The 14,709-nt window shown below is 30.5% G+C and overlaps 1 protein-coding gene across 2 annotated transcripts; it reads left to right on the forward strand.

Annotated features, from left to right (window-relative positions):
* Nucleotides 1-2,332: 2,332 nt before the first annotated feature.
* On the forward strand, nucleotides 2,333-14,522 carry LOC148306738 (VPS35 endosomal protein-sorting factor-like). 2 transcript variants are annotated; one of them, XM_088264476.1, is made up of 19 exons: nucleotides 2,338-2,494; nucleotides 2,639-2,703; nucleotides 2,951-3,044; nucleotides 3,180-3,308; nucleotides 4,127-4,256; nucleotides 5,164-5,318; nucleotides 5,394-5,572; nucleotides 6,406-6,754; nucleotides 6,843-7,018; nucleotides 7,359-7,459; nucleotides 7,545-7,723; nucleotides 7,814-7,966; nucleotides 8,106-8,272; nucleotides 10,163-10,325; nucleotides 10,423-10,615; nucleotides 11,611-11,750; nucleotides 12,032-12,191; nucleotides 13,202-13,470; nucleotides 13,903-14,522. In XM_088264476.1, the coding sequence occupies exons 2-19, from the start codon at nucleotides 2,690-2,692 to the stop codon at nucleotides 13,987-13,989; spliced, it is 2,838 nt and encodes a 945-aa protein (XP_088120602.1). In that variant the 5' UTR covers nucleotides 2,338-2,494; nucleotides 2,639-2,689; the 3' UTR covers nucleotides 13,990-14,522. The 2 variants fall into 2 exon arrangements, with proteins under 2 accessions (XP_088120603.1, XP_088120602.1); XM_088264477.1 differs by lacking the exon at nucleotides 2,639-2,703 and having other exon boundaries at nucleotides 2,333-2,494.
* Nucleotides 14,523-14,709: the final 187 nt, after the last annotated feature.

Below are 14,709 nucleotides of genomic sequence, written 5' to 3' on the forward strand. Positions count from 1 at the left end.
TAAATCAAAATACTTGATTTTTCAGGAGATCGTTTTTAAAGTTTTAAAAAATAATAAAACATATTAAAAATAAATACCAAGTCACTTAGTAATTTTTTTACTATGCAACATATCGTTTTAGGTAAAACCTGAAGGTTTTTTCTCAATTTGAAAAATATTTAGTATATTTAAAAAAATATTTAAACATTACCTTTTGATTTATGACGTTCTTGCTCAAAATTTCAGTAATTGTGCCTGAAGTATGTCAAAATATGTCATTATTATCACTAAAACAAATAGAATTTGGAAGTCTTAAATTGAAGTAGCTTAAGATAATTTCATTCTAAATAAGCAGTTATACCTAAAAATAATCATGGAGTTCAAATAAAAAATATGGGTTTGGGAATTTTTTGGTTTTAAGGATAAAACACAGATAGACGCAATACAGTTTTATTTTCTCAAAAAATTCCAAAAAGTTAATGGTAACAATAACAATGCTCGTAGATAGATAATACAACATACAACAGATAATAATATAGAAGTTTAAAAAAATATAAGCTGCTGTATAAAACAGTTTTTTGATAACACTAAAGGCACAGTTGCTTTTTTAATTTAAAGACTTTCATAAAAAGTTTTATGAACCCAAAGGTTGAATTGAATACCAAAGTATTCATTTTTTTCAATAAGTTGCATAAAGTCATTCTTTTTAGCGTCAGAAATCTTAGGCTTTTGGACGAAGGCAGGCTTTAGGGGTATATTTTTACATGGCTTAGGTTTTCTTATAATGATGGCCTCCATAACTTCTGTTTCCCCATAAGATTCCCCATTGTTAAATAACGAACTAGGGGAATCTCTTTCAATTTGCATCACTTTAATCTGTTTAAATTGAACAGGTTCATTTGGCTTGTTTTTGAGGACACAGAGATGACCAACATCAGAGGCCGAAAGTTTTGAATCAAAGAAGTCTTCAAATGAAATCTCATTTACAGAAAATGGTGTTATTTTTGCTGTTCTCATTAATGAAATAAGACCTTCTGTCGTATAAATTGGCCCACTTTTGAGTGCTTGCTTTATTTTTTCTCAATTAAAGAGTGAACGGAATCCCCTTCGTTCTGGGTATGGCCTTTTATCAAAAATTTATTTGTGATTGAATCGATATTGTATTTGCGGGTAGCAAAAAAAGTATGCAGCTAAAATGAATTGGTTCTTCTGCTGTCCACTGCAATTATCAGAATAGAAAATAACATCTTTAGATGTTTTTCTTTGATCGGTTTTCTGCTTCTTTGTTGCCGGCTGAAGAATATTATCATTGACACCGCTGAAATCAAGTTTGCTTTTAACTCGGTAACCAGGTTTTCCTAAAAACAATCACAAAATATGAAAAAAACATTAACGAACTTCATTTACTGCATATTTAGTATTTGTACATTTTTTTTTACCTTTACTGTCGGATGTATTTCTACATAAAGCATCTTTTTGGCATCCTTTTACGTCTTTTGGTGCTAATTTTATCAACATTTTTCCCTCGAGAAGTCATAATGATCAATGAAGAAATGACAAACGTAAATTACCAATTGAAGAAGTGTAGAAAAGACGCATGCTGCGATTTGTAACAACTTGCAAATAGTAGATTGTTTTACTGACAATAATGACACATTTCTAAATAAACTGCACATTATTCTTATAGTGGACGAATTTTTTTTGGAAAAGTGTCATAAAACAAATTAGTTCAAATACGCTTTGTAAAAGGAAGAAAGTTTTATTGACAATAGTGTCATAAGTTAAAATAGTACAGTCGATGTCACGCTTTTACTGTGCAAGAACGTCATAAATCAATATAAACCAGACAGGACGTTATTTGTTTTCTTTGCAATACTGACACAAAACAAAATAATACATTCTTGATACAAAATTATTAATCAAAAATGGTCTTACCTTTTGTGCAACACTGTTTTATGCCGAAATAATACACTATTGCACTAATCGACAAGAACGTTCCTGACGATGGGTCAGTCACAACTAACTTATGACGGTCTTGAAAAGAAAAATAAATAATTTCTTCAAAATGCAAAAACAACACTTTCTGCCCTGTAGCGGGTAAATATTAAGTTAAAAATATGCCGCTTTTGCTGGGATATAGTATATTTTCTAGGCATTCCGAAATCATGCATAACTCAAAATTGACGAATTTTGATTTATGACGTTCTTGAAAGGAGTGAGCGATATATGAAAAGTAAATGTTAAAAGTGTACATGATAAATAACTAGACACTGGCTAGTATACAGTTGAAATGTGCTGAAAAGCCATAAAAGAACAAGAAAAATAATACAGAAACAGAAATGTCAAAAACGTCAAAATAGTAAAAAGAGATGTATACATACATATAGGTGTTTGTTTGATGTGACAGATCGTGACTAATTTAGATTTTTTATCGTATTATTTTCTTGTAGTTTTGGAGTGAATTCATATTTTAAATAAATAAGTGAAAATAGGAGAACAAAATGACAAGTAATTGGTATGTTTGCACACTCGCTACTCGTTTATAAATAAAAAATTACTTACAAAATAGTAAAAAGAGATGTATACATACATATAGGTGTTTGTTTGATGTGACAGATCGTGACTAATTTAGATTTTTTATCGTATTATTTTCTTGTAGTTTAGGAGTGAATTCATATTTTAAATAAATAAGTGAAAATAGGAGAACAAAATGACAAGTAATTGGTATGTTTGCACACTCGCTACTCGTTTTTAAATGTTTATAAATAAAAAATTACTTATTAACCTCAAAAACATCATCTTTTTAACGTAAGGATATACATTGTACAGTTGGATATATTTTTTAAGGACTTACTTATATCATTTATTATATAAATGATATAAGATATGAGCATGTCTCATATTTTTTTTTTACCTAATTGTAACAATATTTCTCACATTTCATCCATCTTTTACCTTATTTTCTTTTCAGGAAATGCCTGCAATATGAACCAGAACAAATGAAAAAAGAATATCCAAGGACGCTTGCTGAAGACCATCCTTTGAAGTTACTAACAGTAAAAAATGTAAGTAAACTTATGGTTTAAAACTATTTCGAAGGGTGTTTTTAAAGGTCAGATCATAGCTGCATAGGCTTTAATCTACATAAAAATCTTGCTTAGTTCAATGTAACTTATGTATGTTCTCGTTTTCTTTTTCAGGTGACTAAAAACCATGTTCCTTCAAATAGTGATTCTGGTTCAGATCCACTATCGATAGCATTGGAAGGTTATGACCCGCTTTCTTTATTTGCAAACGAACATCCGTTGAATGAGCCAGTTGTTCAAGATGTGAGTCAAATATTTTAATACTTTCCTTATCATTCATCGTTCACCTACCACTATCCTGCATCATGCAATATCACTTAAAAACTCTACTTGATGATAAGGAATGTTACACCAGGTGTATGCAAGGGTTTTTTTCCGGTTTAACTTAGAGATGGCGCCACCGAACAGTACGCAGTGTATGAATTTGACACTACGTTAGTTTGTTCGTCTGACATTAACCTATATATAAACACACATAAGTTGCATCTGCCAAATAATACGGCTGTCCAAACTAAAAACACAGTAAGGGACTTTTTTTTGGAGTACATTCTATATAGATCAAGTAGATTCTATATAGTCCAAAAATGCAAAAAAAACAAACTACAAAAAATGTCCCTTACTGTATTTTAAGTTTGGACAGCTGAATGTTATTTTATTTTGCTATGTTATTTTGTTTAGTGATTGATTTTGTTCATGTCAACGTTTGTACCCGAAAAAAACATTTGCAGCATGCATTGCTTTTCTTATTCAGTAAATAAAAAGCTGTGGAAAGTCCTCATTTGTTGGTAGAAAGATAAGTGAACACGTTTCATCGATGAGAGCATGTGTGACATGGTTTCGATAACTTCAATGCGGGAGAAGTGCACGCTCTGGTAAACAACAAAAGTGGGAATGCTTACTATCCTACATGCAGACAAGCCTCCTAAATAGAGGCTTTGGGGGTTATTCATTAAAAAATGAAAAAAGTCAATTAGATTTTATCATTTTATTTTTAGCACAATCACATTATAACCACGTTTGCGTAGTTTTTGTTTTATTTATTTTTTATTCCCCTGTTTCAGACCAAAACAAAAAGTAGAGAAAGCGAATGGGTGGAATCGTGGAATTCTCGAAGAACAGCAATACTTATACACTATACCACCGCAGAAAAGCTTTCAATAATTACAAGCTTTCTACCGGGTGGTGAGAAATGTAAGTACATGCATATTTGCTGATTCATATGCTATAAAAGCTAAAAAATGGAAAATATAATCTACGTATTAGAAATTAAAAGATATGAAATGAGGTTATTTTTCGAATGTTTATTTATTTTTATTTCATCATAAACTTTAATTACAAATTACAAATTAAAATAATGTGCCTTCATTGAATTTTCCCGTCCCTAGGGCGTTTTTTAAAAAACATTATTAGGGTTTTCTTTACCCATTATTTTATTTTATAATTAGTATTATTTATTATTCTTTATTTACTTTTACATGATATAAAATTAGTTGAGTGCTATACATACATCAATTATTGTGACATTATATTGGTTTTTATAAACTTGACTGATAATCCTTTTTACATACTTTATTTTTATTTACTGATTATATTATATTACACATAAGTAATTTTAGTTATTAGAAACTAAACTTCATTCTTTAAAATTTATAATAGGATAAATATAACACTTGCATTTATATTAGTTAATTTACACAAATTACTTTCCTATTTTTGATCCAAAATATTTTTTATATTTACTTAATATTTTTGTTTTGTCTTTATAATACATTTTACATTACCATTTCACAGTAACTGAGAAAAAATACACATATTATTTAAGATTCATTTTTATAAAAGTTGTTGAGACCATTTGTCATCTTTGAAAGTCAATCTTGCTTAAATAATCAGTCCCACTTAATACCATTGCTTGTCAAATGTCACCATAAATGGATGCCAATGGTTACTCAATTCAGCGATTATTACTGAACAAAGAAACACAAATGAATAAAAATTACTTCTTTTGTTTAAAAACAGGAGAAAAAATAAACAAAATTATTAAACTCTTTATATCACATTTGCAGACAAAAAAATATATTGATTACATTTCACATTACAGTAACGATGAAAACCCAGACATGTGTCGTAGATCAAGTTAAAACCCGCTTAGAACAGTTAGATGATTTTGAAGAAGGTTCTGTCAGACAAATGCTTGATCTGTCTCAACAAGAATATGTCTCTAGAATTGACATGCTAAATCGGGAATTAGTTCAGGTATATTATAAAAATACATGTGTCTTATCCAATAGCTCTAGTTTTTATTCATTACTTAACAATTTCTTTTTTTAGGCTTGGAATACGGAACAAAGAGTGAAAGCGCTGAAAATTGCGATACAGTGCTCTAAATTACTAGTCGATACATCTGTTATGCAATTTTATCCCAGCAAATTTGTATTGATAACTGACATTTTAGACATATTTGGGAAACTAGTTTATGAACGATTGAGAACAAAAGCTGAATACTTGGAGTGAGTATTTTTATTTTGTTTAAAATATTTATAAGTAATTAGCAGTTTTTTTTTTTTAATTACCTAACGTCCAAGTGACTCTGAAATCTAGCTACGGCTTATGCAACACCGTTTATCATGTCCCTACTCAGGCTTCAACTTTATAAGTTTCATAGCCTATGCCTACTTGTGAGTGGATTTACTCTTTATGTTTAAAGTTACTATAATTTCATGTAATTCATGAGTGAAAATTCTAGGCAAAAACACTCGCAAGTAATTAGCAGAGAAATGGCGTTGACTTTTATACTCTTGGCAAGTCCTTAAATTTAGAACCACAAATAATGACTTTTACATATAAGATGAATCATATAAAATCGGTTTCTAACTAACAACATATTCCACAAAACAAATTTAGTAATGCATAAAGTAAATAGAACTTACTTTATACCACATCTATAAAAAGTTATAAGGCTTTTAATTTTTTTTTAAAGGATTTAAATTCAAATATTTAGGTTCCCTTCTTTTATAAATAAAATGATTAATTTTTTAATAAATAAATCAATTTACTCAACTCAAGCGTAGATGGTGCCGAGAACTCACACGTGAAAGATGGTGTCAATTGAAGGATAAATATAACTTCCGAAATTTTAGTAGTGTGGTTGTCAATCACGGGTAGAATGGTGAATATTACACATGTATAAATTTACCACTCAAACCAGCCTATATCACATCGTAAACCCTGTAAATAGCCAGACCTGTAAATTATTTTAAATTTTTGTTGAAATATCAATATAAAATAATACATATAAGCCAGGAACCACTGTATAGAGACAAATGTGTATTTTTTTCTTTAGACCGGGAAGTAAAAAGCCCACAGCTTTACCAGAAAACTTTACTCCTGACATGGTTCCGGAAATGGCAAAGGAAACTTGCCAGAATTGGCTTTACAAGATGGCCTCCATCAGAGAATTAGTCCCTCGACTCTACATAGAAATGTCACTTTTGAAATGCTACAGCTTTTTGACTCGTCACGAATTCGGATCCGCATTGTTGAGATTAACATCGATGATTAGAGGAATTGGCCATCCTTTAGTGGCCGCTTATGCAAGATTCTATTTAAGTCGTGTGGGACTAACATTGAACACTACGGATAAAGAATATTTTGTTCATAATATCAATGATTTCCTCTTAACATATCCGCAGGTAAAATTATAAAATAATTCCTACAACTATTGTAAAAAATAATTAAATCTCTCTCAGCACCAAACTAATTTCTTCTATTCATTTTCAGATATTTACTTTAAATATTAAGAATGAAATAGCACAACAAAATATTGAAATGAACACTTATTTAAGTTTGTATAATCCAGCTCTTGATTGGCTTTTGCATGGAATTGTCCATTGGTCTAATGTCTCGACAGCGGCTCTGGATAAGCTTGTTGAACAATGCAAAAATTCCAATAATAGGTAATTGTAACATGATATTTTTTTTAATGATGAAATAATGGATCTAAAAAATGATCAAAATATTACTTATTTTTTATGTAATTTATAACCATTCACCGACATTTTTGTCTACTGTTTTTAAAGTGCACCCTCTCTTCATCAGAATACTATTCACACTGTTGTTTGCATGTATGTAGTAACTATTGTGGTGAAGATCTGGTATTAAGGAATACCATCTATATAAAATTAACACCAAACATTTTTTTTAATGTCTGACAAAAAGTTAATGCTTTCCATAGTAAATATGTATATTATTATCAATATTAGTAATAATTTAACATCTTTATTTTTGTATTTTCAGTGACTTGTTGTTGAGATCTATCATGGCATCTTTCAAACCGGACTATATAATCTGTAGAGCTATGCAATTTCTAGAACTCATTTCTAATACAGATTCTGATGGTAAGAGCAGTGTAATTAAAGTTTATACGCAAAATATATTAGTGGAGTGAATAATTTACTGTATGGTAATATTATTTTTATGCAGATAGCGTAGTCAGTGACATGTTATGTACGTTGGGACAAAGAGCTTGTGTCGGGGGAGGATCAGCTGATGATAAGGCATTATTAGCTTCCGCTTGGAGAGGTGTAAGGAAGATGAAAAAACTTACACACTACCTATCGTCCGCTGAACCTTGGGTCCAATTTGCAGCAACACATTTTTCTGTGAGTTTCTCTTAGCATATTCATGTTTTTCTCTCTTTATGTTTTAATATTATACATATCACTTTTATGATATATTTTGATTATGTTAAGGTTCAGCAAATCAACTGGCTGCTTGGCGATATTATTGAACGAGTTAATCAAACACAAAATTCAACAGAACAACATAACATACAATCCCAACTGCAAATGATAATGAAGAAAGTTGTAACACATACCACTGACATTGAAGGATTGTTTACTTTAGTAAGTCTTACAATTTTACTATAATTATACAACTATTGGGTTAAATAACGTTACCAGTTTTTCACCTAAAATCACTCCAAAAAATTGCATTTTTTTAAATATATATTTTGATATATGAGCTTTTTCATTTATTTATCAGGAAAATATTTTGCCATCATTGGAACTTTTCAAAACTGGTCCAACTCGAGTGGATGTTTGTAAAACTCTTTTGGCTGCATATCAAAGTCAACAAGACTGGCTCAACGCTGATCAGACTGTCATTAACAATTTGATGCAAATTTGCATGATATTGCATGAATCAGTAAAGTGAGTATAACTTTTCAATTATACATAGATTTTTAAAAAATCGGACCTTTTAAATGGGTGAAAATTAATTTAAAGAATTCTCATCTATGGTAAAAAGATGAAAGCTATTTACTTCACGGAGTTCTCAACAGATAGTAGATAAAACTCGCATAAGAAAGCAGTTTAAAAAAATGCCATATCCGAAAATCCAGACACTATGGATGTTTAATAATGGACAGAGTGATAAATACATCTGTATAAAGTGATCCATTAACCCAGCCAAAGACAGGTTGTAAGCAGTGTAAATGCTCTCAAAAAAATCTATATGCACTTTGTTTAAAAAGATACTTCGTCTGTGTAGAGACATAAATAATAAAACATTTATATTATTTCAGATTTCACATTAAATTTTATCAATTTATATATAACAGAAATTTACAAAAATACAAGATTTATAACAGATATTTATTTATTATTGAGATAAATAAGTTTTTTTTCTTGTTAAGAATGGATGTCATTTGCTGGGCTGAGAATTTGTAATTGGCTGATTTAAGCGATCACTTCATGCACTTGTGTAACATTCACTATTCTGCTCATTGAACACCTACTTTGTTTTTCAGACATTTTTCAATGTAACAAGCCACTTTGCGATTTCTTTTGTACTACTTGCAAGTTTATAGCACTATCTCTCGGGAACCTTATGAAGTATGGATACATAAGGGTGTTAGTTGAAGTTTGCCGGTTTTACTCATAGATGTTGCTAGAGATATGTATACATTTCTATGATTTGGCATCTTTGTCATATTTTTCTATGGACATTAACCTTCAAAAATACACAAGTTACATTCTGCCAAAATAATAATGTCATAGTTGTTTACCTTAGTGAATATGTCGAGTTTCGTTCCAAGTAAATTGCATTTGCGGCATTCGTTGCTTTTCTTATTTCATCAAAAGAAAAAAGCAGTTGAAGCTCATCAGTTGCTGGTAGAAACTTATGGTGAACATGCTCCAGTGATTAGAACATGTGAGACATAGTTTCGTCAATTTAAAAGTGGAGATTTCGATTTAACAGACAATGAGCATCCTGGTGCAACGAAAAAGTTCGAAGACGAGGAATTGCAGGCGTTATTGGATGAAGACCCAACCCAATCGCAACAACAATTGGCTCAGACACTTAATATGACCCGAGGAGCAATTTGCCAACGTTTAAAAGCCATGGGAAAGATCCAAAAGTATGGAAATTGGGTACCACACCAAATGAATGAGAAACAAATCGAAAATTTTCGCAACCAACGCACCGTCTCATACAGCTAAAGTGGTGAAGAACACTCTCAAAGCATTGAATTGGGAAATATTATCGCACCCGCCGTACTCTCCAGACCTTACCCCGTCCGACTATCACCTTTTCGCATCGATGGGACACTCACTCGCAGAGCAGCGCTTCGCCAATTTTGAAAAAGTTGAAAAATGGCTCGTCGAATGGTTTGCCTCGAAAGAGAATTTTTTTTTTTGGAATGGTATCCATGATTTGCCTCAAAGATGGGCAAAATGTATAGAATCCAATGGTCAATACTTTGAGTAAAAAAAATTGAGATTCCCTTGAGAATTAAGCGTTTTCTTTATTTAAAAAACCAGCAAACTTCAACTAACACCCCTGGTATAGAGTTAAAACCTTTATTTATTTAGGTGAGATTTCTTCCAAATTATTTTCTTTGTGAGAAAATGCCTAAAAAATGAACATACCAGTCTTCGTGTCTAAAATTTTGCACACAAATGCTGGATTTAACCCCCTACGGGCAAAGACAAAGAAGTTTTTTAATAAATATAGAAATACATACATATGTGTATACTAAGTAACGGTACAGCCTTCTAAAACCATACATTCTTTGATTTTTGTTGGTATTTTTGCAGTGCACTTACTGTTGAAGATGAATTAAAGTATATCGGAGAATTAGTATGTGGTTTTGTGAGATATGTCTCATTTGGAAGAGATTTTGAGAAACAATTAGAATTCTATGTGGAAGCGCGAGCTGCATTTTACAAATTAGAAATTGTTCATATAATCCTCGTTCAGGTAACAACAAACATTCCAGTAGCATTCTTGAAAATACATTTTATAATTATATTCTATTAGTCATTTACCCATTATGTTTGGTGTTATATTTTTACAGCTAGTGAATAGCCTTTCTGTAGAAACGAGACGTGTAGTGGTGGGCAAGCACACTAAGAAGACGGGTTGGTTTGTCAATGCGTGCGCTGCCTATTGTTTTGTAACAGTTCCTGCCATCTTGTGCCCATTTAACAAAGTTCAACTGTATCTTCTCTCAGGACAAGTAGCATTACTAAATAGATGCAGAAGCCAAGGTAAGAAAGAGATATTACTATTTATAAGGAAGAAATAAGATATATTATTGATATATGTAGAAAGAACACATACCTACATATACACCGATCATTTACTTTTCTTTATTTATTTTTTCATACGGTAAATGTAAAAATTGTCATTGCAGTTTTGCAATCTAATATGTATATGTACTAATGTAATGTAATTTGTGAAGGGGTTCATTATTAATAATAATAAATAATAAAACCCTAATCCGCACCCCAATGGTGCATAGGGCACTGTGTCATATAAACGCAGTGTTATCTTGATCGTTTACACATGAAGGAAAGGTGATCAGCCCTCCGCTTCAGGTACCAGTCCATGGTAATATTGACTAAATATTACAGTGAAAAAATCACTTATATTTTATTTTACCCCCCTTGGGAATCGAACCCGGGACCTCCAGAACGGTAGCCGAGCGTGCTGACCATTACACTACGGAGGCGGACAAAATAATAAATTAAAACTTATTATAATTAGCCTAATATAATATTTCTACAATGTGTAATGTGTCTAGATAAAATATTGATATTCTTCAATGCACTGAAATATTTATATTTTTTTAACAAGGAAATTAGGTAGATGTATTTGATGTTTGAGGTTGTTGTTTTCCCTCAGGGGGGATTTGTACACTTTGTACAAGTATGGGTATAAAACCCGAGTTTTCAAGCTATTGCTACTATTTTTCTTCCCCCAAATACTAATCCTCTTCCATCTTCATATAGCAGTAGTCCTTCACCCTGAGTTCCTTTACTAAAATAATTTTTATCCCATTAAATGTATTCCACCCTAGAAATATCTAAAATACAGGACTGATAAACTCGCCTTTGTGTAATTGACTATCGAATTAACACCACGTCGATCCTTTTCGGTGCTCTATGCATCATTGGTTTGAAATAGAGCTCAGAAAAGTTCGCAAATTTTCAATTACGAAAAATAGAGATATTCCTTAAAATCATTTACAAAATTATTTCAGCCGAAGATTGTTTTAAAGAGGCATTGAATGTTTTGCCGGAAGTGCCCTCTAAACGAATCATTGATGGACAATTGAGATCAACTGATGCATTCCTCGTGTCCTATTTGAGTGCATTTATGTCAACTATTTTACTCATGGCGGTAAGGCGTATTTAATTATCAATATTCCTATCCCATAATAAATCCATACTTCATTATTTAAGTTCACTTATCTTTTAATATAAATCGGACTGAATGAAACAAGTATATATTTTTATAATTTATCATTTATTAATGCATTATATGGTTAAATTACATTGAGATTTATGAATAAATATAATATGGAAATACACTTTTATAACTAGATATTAGATACAAACACGTGTGCAAGCCTTATTATAATAAATACATAATACATATCACACATTAATTAATCATTACAGAGTGAAGCGAGCACGCTAAATATACTCAAAGGACTACTAAAATCCTTGAATCACCTTTCTTGGGAAGCAACTAATCCATCTCGCTATACTATTCTCCTCAAAGCAATAGATTTATTAGCGAACATGGCACAAGAAAATTATATTTATCAAAATAGCTATGGTTTGTATATTACTATTTTTTTCATTATTGCAGGAAATTTTATGATTTAAAATTTTAACTGTAAATGTACTTTTCAACTAAAAATATTGCTTTTTTAATTATACATGTAATTGTTACATTCACACATCAATATAACAAATATGGAAAATGCACTTGGTTTTTTATAAAGGTCGAGAATCTATTTCAATACATATTTTTTAAATTGTACGCCACTGGCAAAATTGAAGGTAGAAGAATGGTATAATTATTTCTAAGTTTTATATACTTTGCGTAGTGAATACCATATAATTAATCGAAAGCAGGTATATAATTAATTAATTACTAATTTAGATAGTTATCATGTTCATTTTTCAATATTGGCAGAAAGGCTGTACGAGAATAGATGTTAAATTATTTGAACTCAATTTAATTATTTAAAAAAATATATATTAATGTGGTCATTGATAAAATTGAATGCAAGGTTAATTGCAATAAACAATTATTTTAAAAAAATAGGTGCTGCAGAGAACATTCCCAGTTTATGTACGAGATTCGTAATGTGTTCACCGCTATAGCTGCCATTAGCATAAAGTAGTCAAATGCTAGGCAAATTAAATCTAAAAAATACTTCATAACCATATTTTACAATATATTTGTTAACATTTACAAAGCAAGATTAATATCAATATTGAATATAATATCCACAATCACATACATAATATCGTAGTCATACAGGAGAAAGTGACCAAGTGCATTTTTTACAAAAACGTGATCATTGACTATTTGATATCTTACTAGCTTACTATTGCCCTGAAAAAAATCCCGAAGGATTTTAAACTTGGAAGTATCATATATTAACTTGTTAAAAATGACTAACAACATTGATGTTTATTTTCTTGTCAAGCAAAAGTGACTTTAATGGCCCTCCTGAACATTTTACGTTGTGTTAGTTGGTCACTTTCTCCTGTACGACTACGATATGTAAGCTCCCTATAAATAGTTTGATAAATATGTAAAATATTTGATTTCAGTTACATTCAATGACAGGTTATATAGACCGAAGCCTGATTTCATTGCCGAGGTGAACAAAATGTGCGCATTATTAATCGAAGAGCTTTTGTCCGTACTCAAACATCTGGGCGAGAGCAATGAGAATCACAAGCAGTCTACCTTGGCACTAGAGGTGTTCTGGAGAGTGGTGAGGCGGGCAGATACTAACATTAAGGAGAACCAGCTTCTAGCGGTTAATCTTTGGAATCTAGCTCATAAACACAAAGATTGTGTGGACCATAAAATGTCCGTAAGTACAAAAAACACCACAAACAAAAAGAGATATTGCGCCTCTAATTATGAAATGATTTTAGCATACTAAACAATTTTATTGTCACATTGATTGTATTTTTGTTTTAAAATGAACTGAAGAAATTGATTATGTTTCAAGTAGTGCTTTTATAAGAATGTTCATGTAGATCTACAAACATTAAGTAAATAAAAATATACATTTATACAGATTCTAACATATAACAAAAGATGTAAAATATTTTTTTGGTGAATGCTGCATAGTAACCTACATTCTCTAAGCTAAAATGTTTCATTCGACTTTGGAGGGGCCATTCTAAGGGTAAAGAAATAAACTATAAAACAGTCTGCAATACCTACAAAACAGCACGCCAATTATTTTGTAATCATTTAAGAATGTATAACATGTATTTATTTAACTATAACTTTTCAGAACACAATGTTGGCGCTTTTACAATCCTCTAAATTAAACATTGGTTTTAATCCCAGCATCCTCGGAAAATTCAAAACAACCAGGTAAAGAACACAACTGCTTCTTAGCAGCGCTGGTTACATTCCGTATATGAACTGTTAAAAATATATTTTTATCAAGTCTTTGTAAGCCTCAAGATATAAATACATACCATTAAATGAGGGCATCCTAATTAAAAAAGGAAATGTCCGAATTTTATATTTTGTAGCACTTTCTCAAACAACGTATAAACAATCTAGGGTAAAATAAATATAACATATATAAGAAAATATATCGTGAATCTTCTTCTATATTGTAATTTCTATTGATTTTCCATATTGTTTGATGATTGGATTCTTGATCTCCATACAAGTGATACATAATGTAAAGTTAAAACATTTCGGAACTGATGCCCTCAAGTATTTTAAGAAAAATAAAAATTATACATGTAACTACATTTTATATTATTTTTAAATACATAAATGTGCATTTTTTTGGATTCGTAATATATCATGTTAAGGAGAATAAGTTTATACATTTTAATGTTCTAAAGTTTATATGAACAAGTGTGTCGATCATAATTAAATAATATATATCAAAAACTTCTTTGTTTATAGTTAAAGACAACATCCATAAAAAACATTGGTCTCTTATTAAGTTGAAATAAAATATTAAATCATTTGTAAAGCACTAAAAAGTATAATGCATTTTATAAGTATATGATATTTCAAGAAATATTTCTTAATTTTTTATGTATATTTTTATGACTTTCAAGATTTTTAATATAAA

The sequence above is a fragment of the Brachycentrus maculatus genome, unplaced genomic scaffold (genome assembly GCF_059751285.1).
Source record: "Brachycentrus maculatus isolate JH-2025_06_01 unplaced genomic scaffold, ASM5975128v1 h1tg000227l, whole genome shotgun sequence".
In the NCBI taxonomy this organism is placed as follows: Eukaryota; Metazoa; Arthropoda; class Insecta; order Trichoptera; family Brachycentridae; genus Brachycentrus; species Brachycentrus maculatus.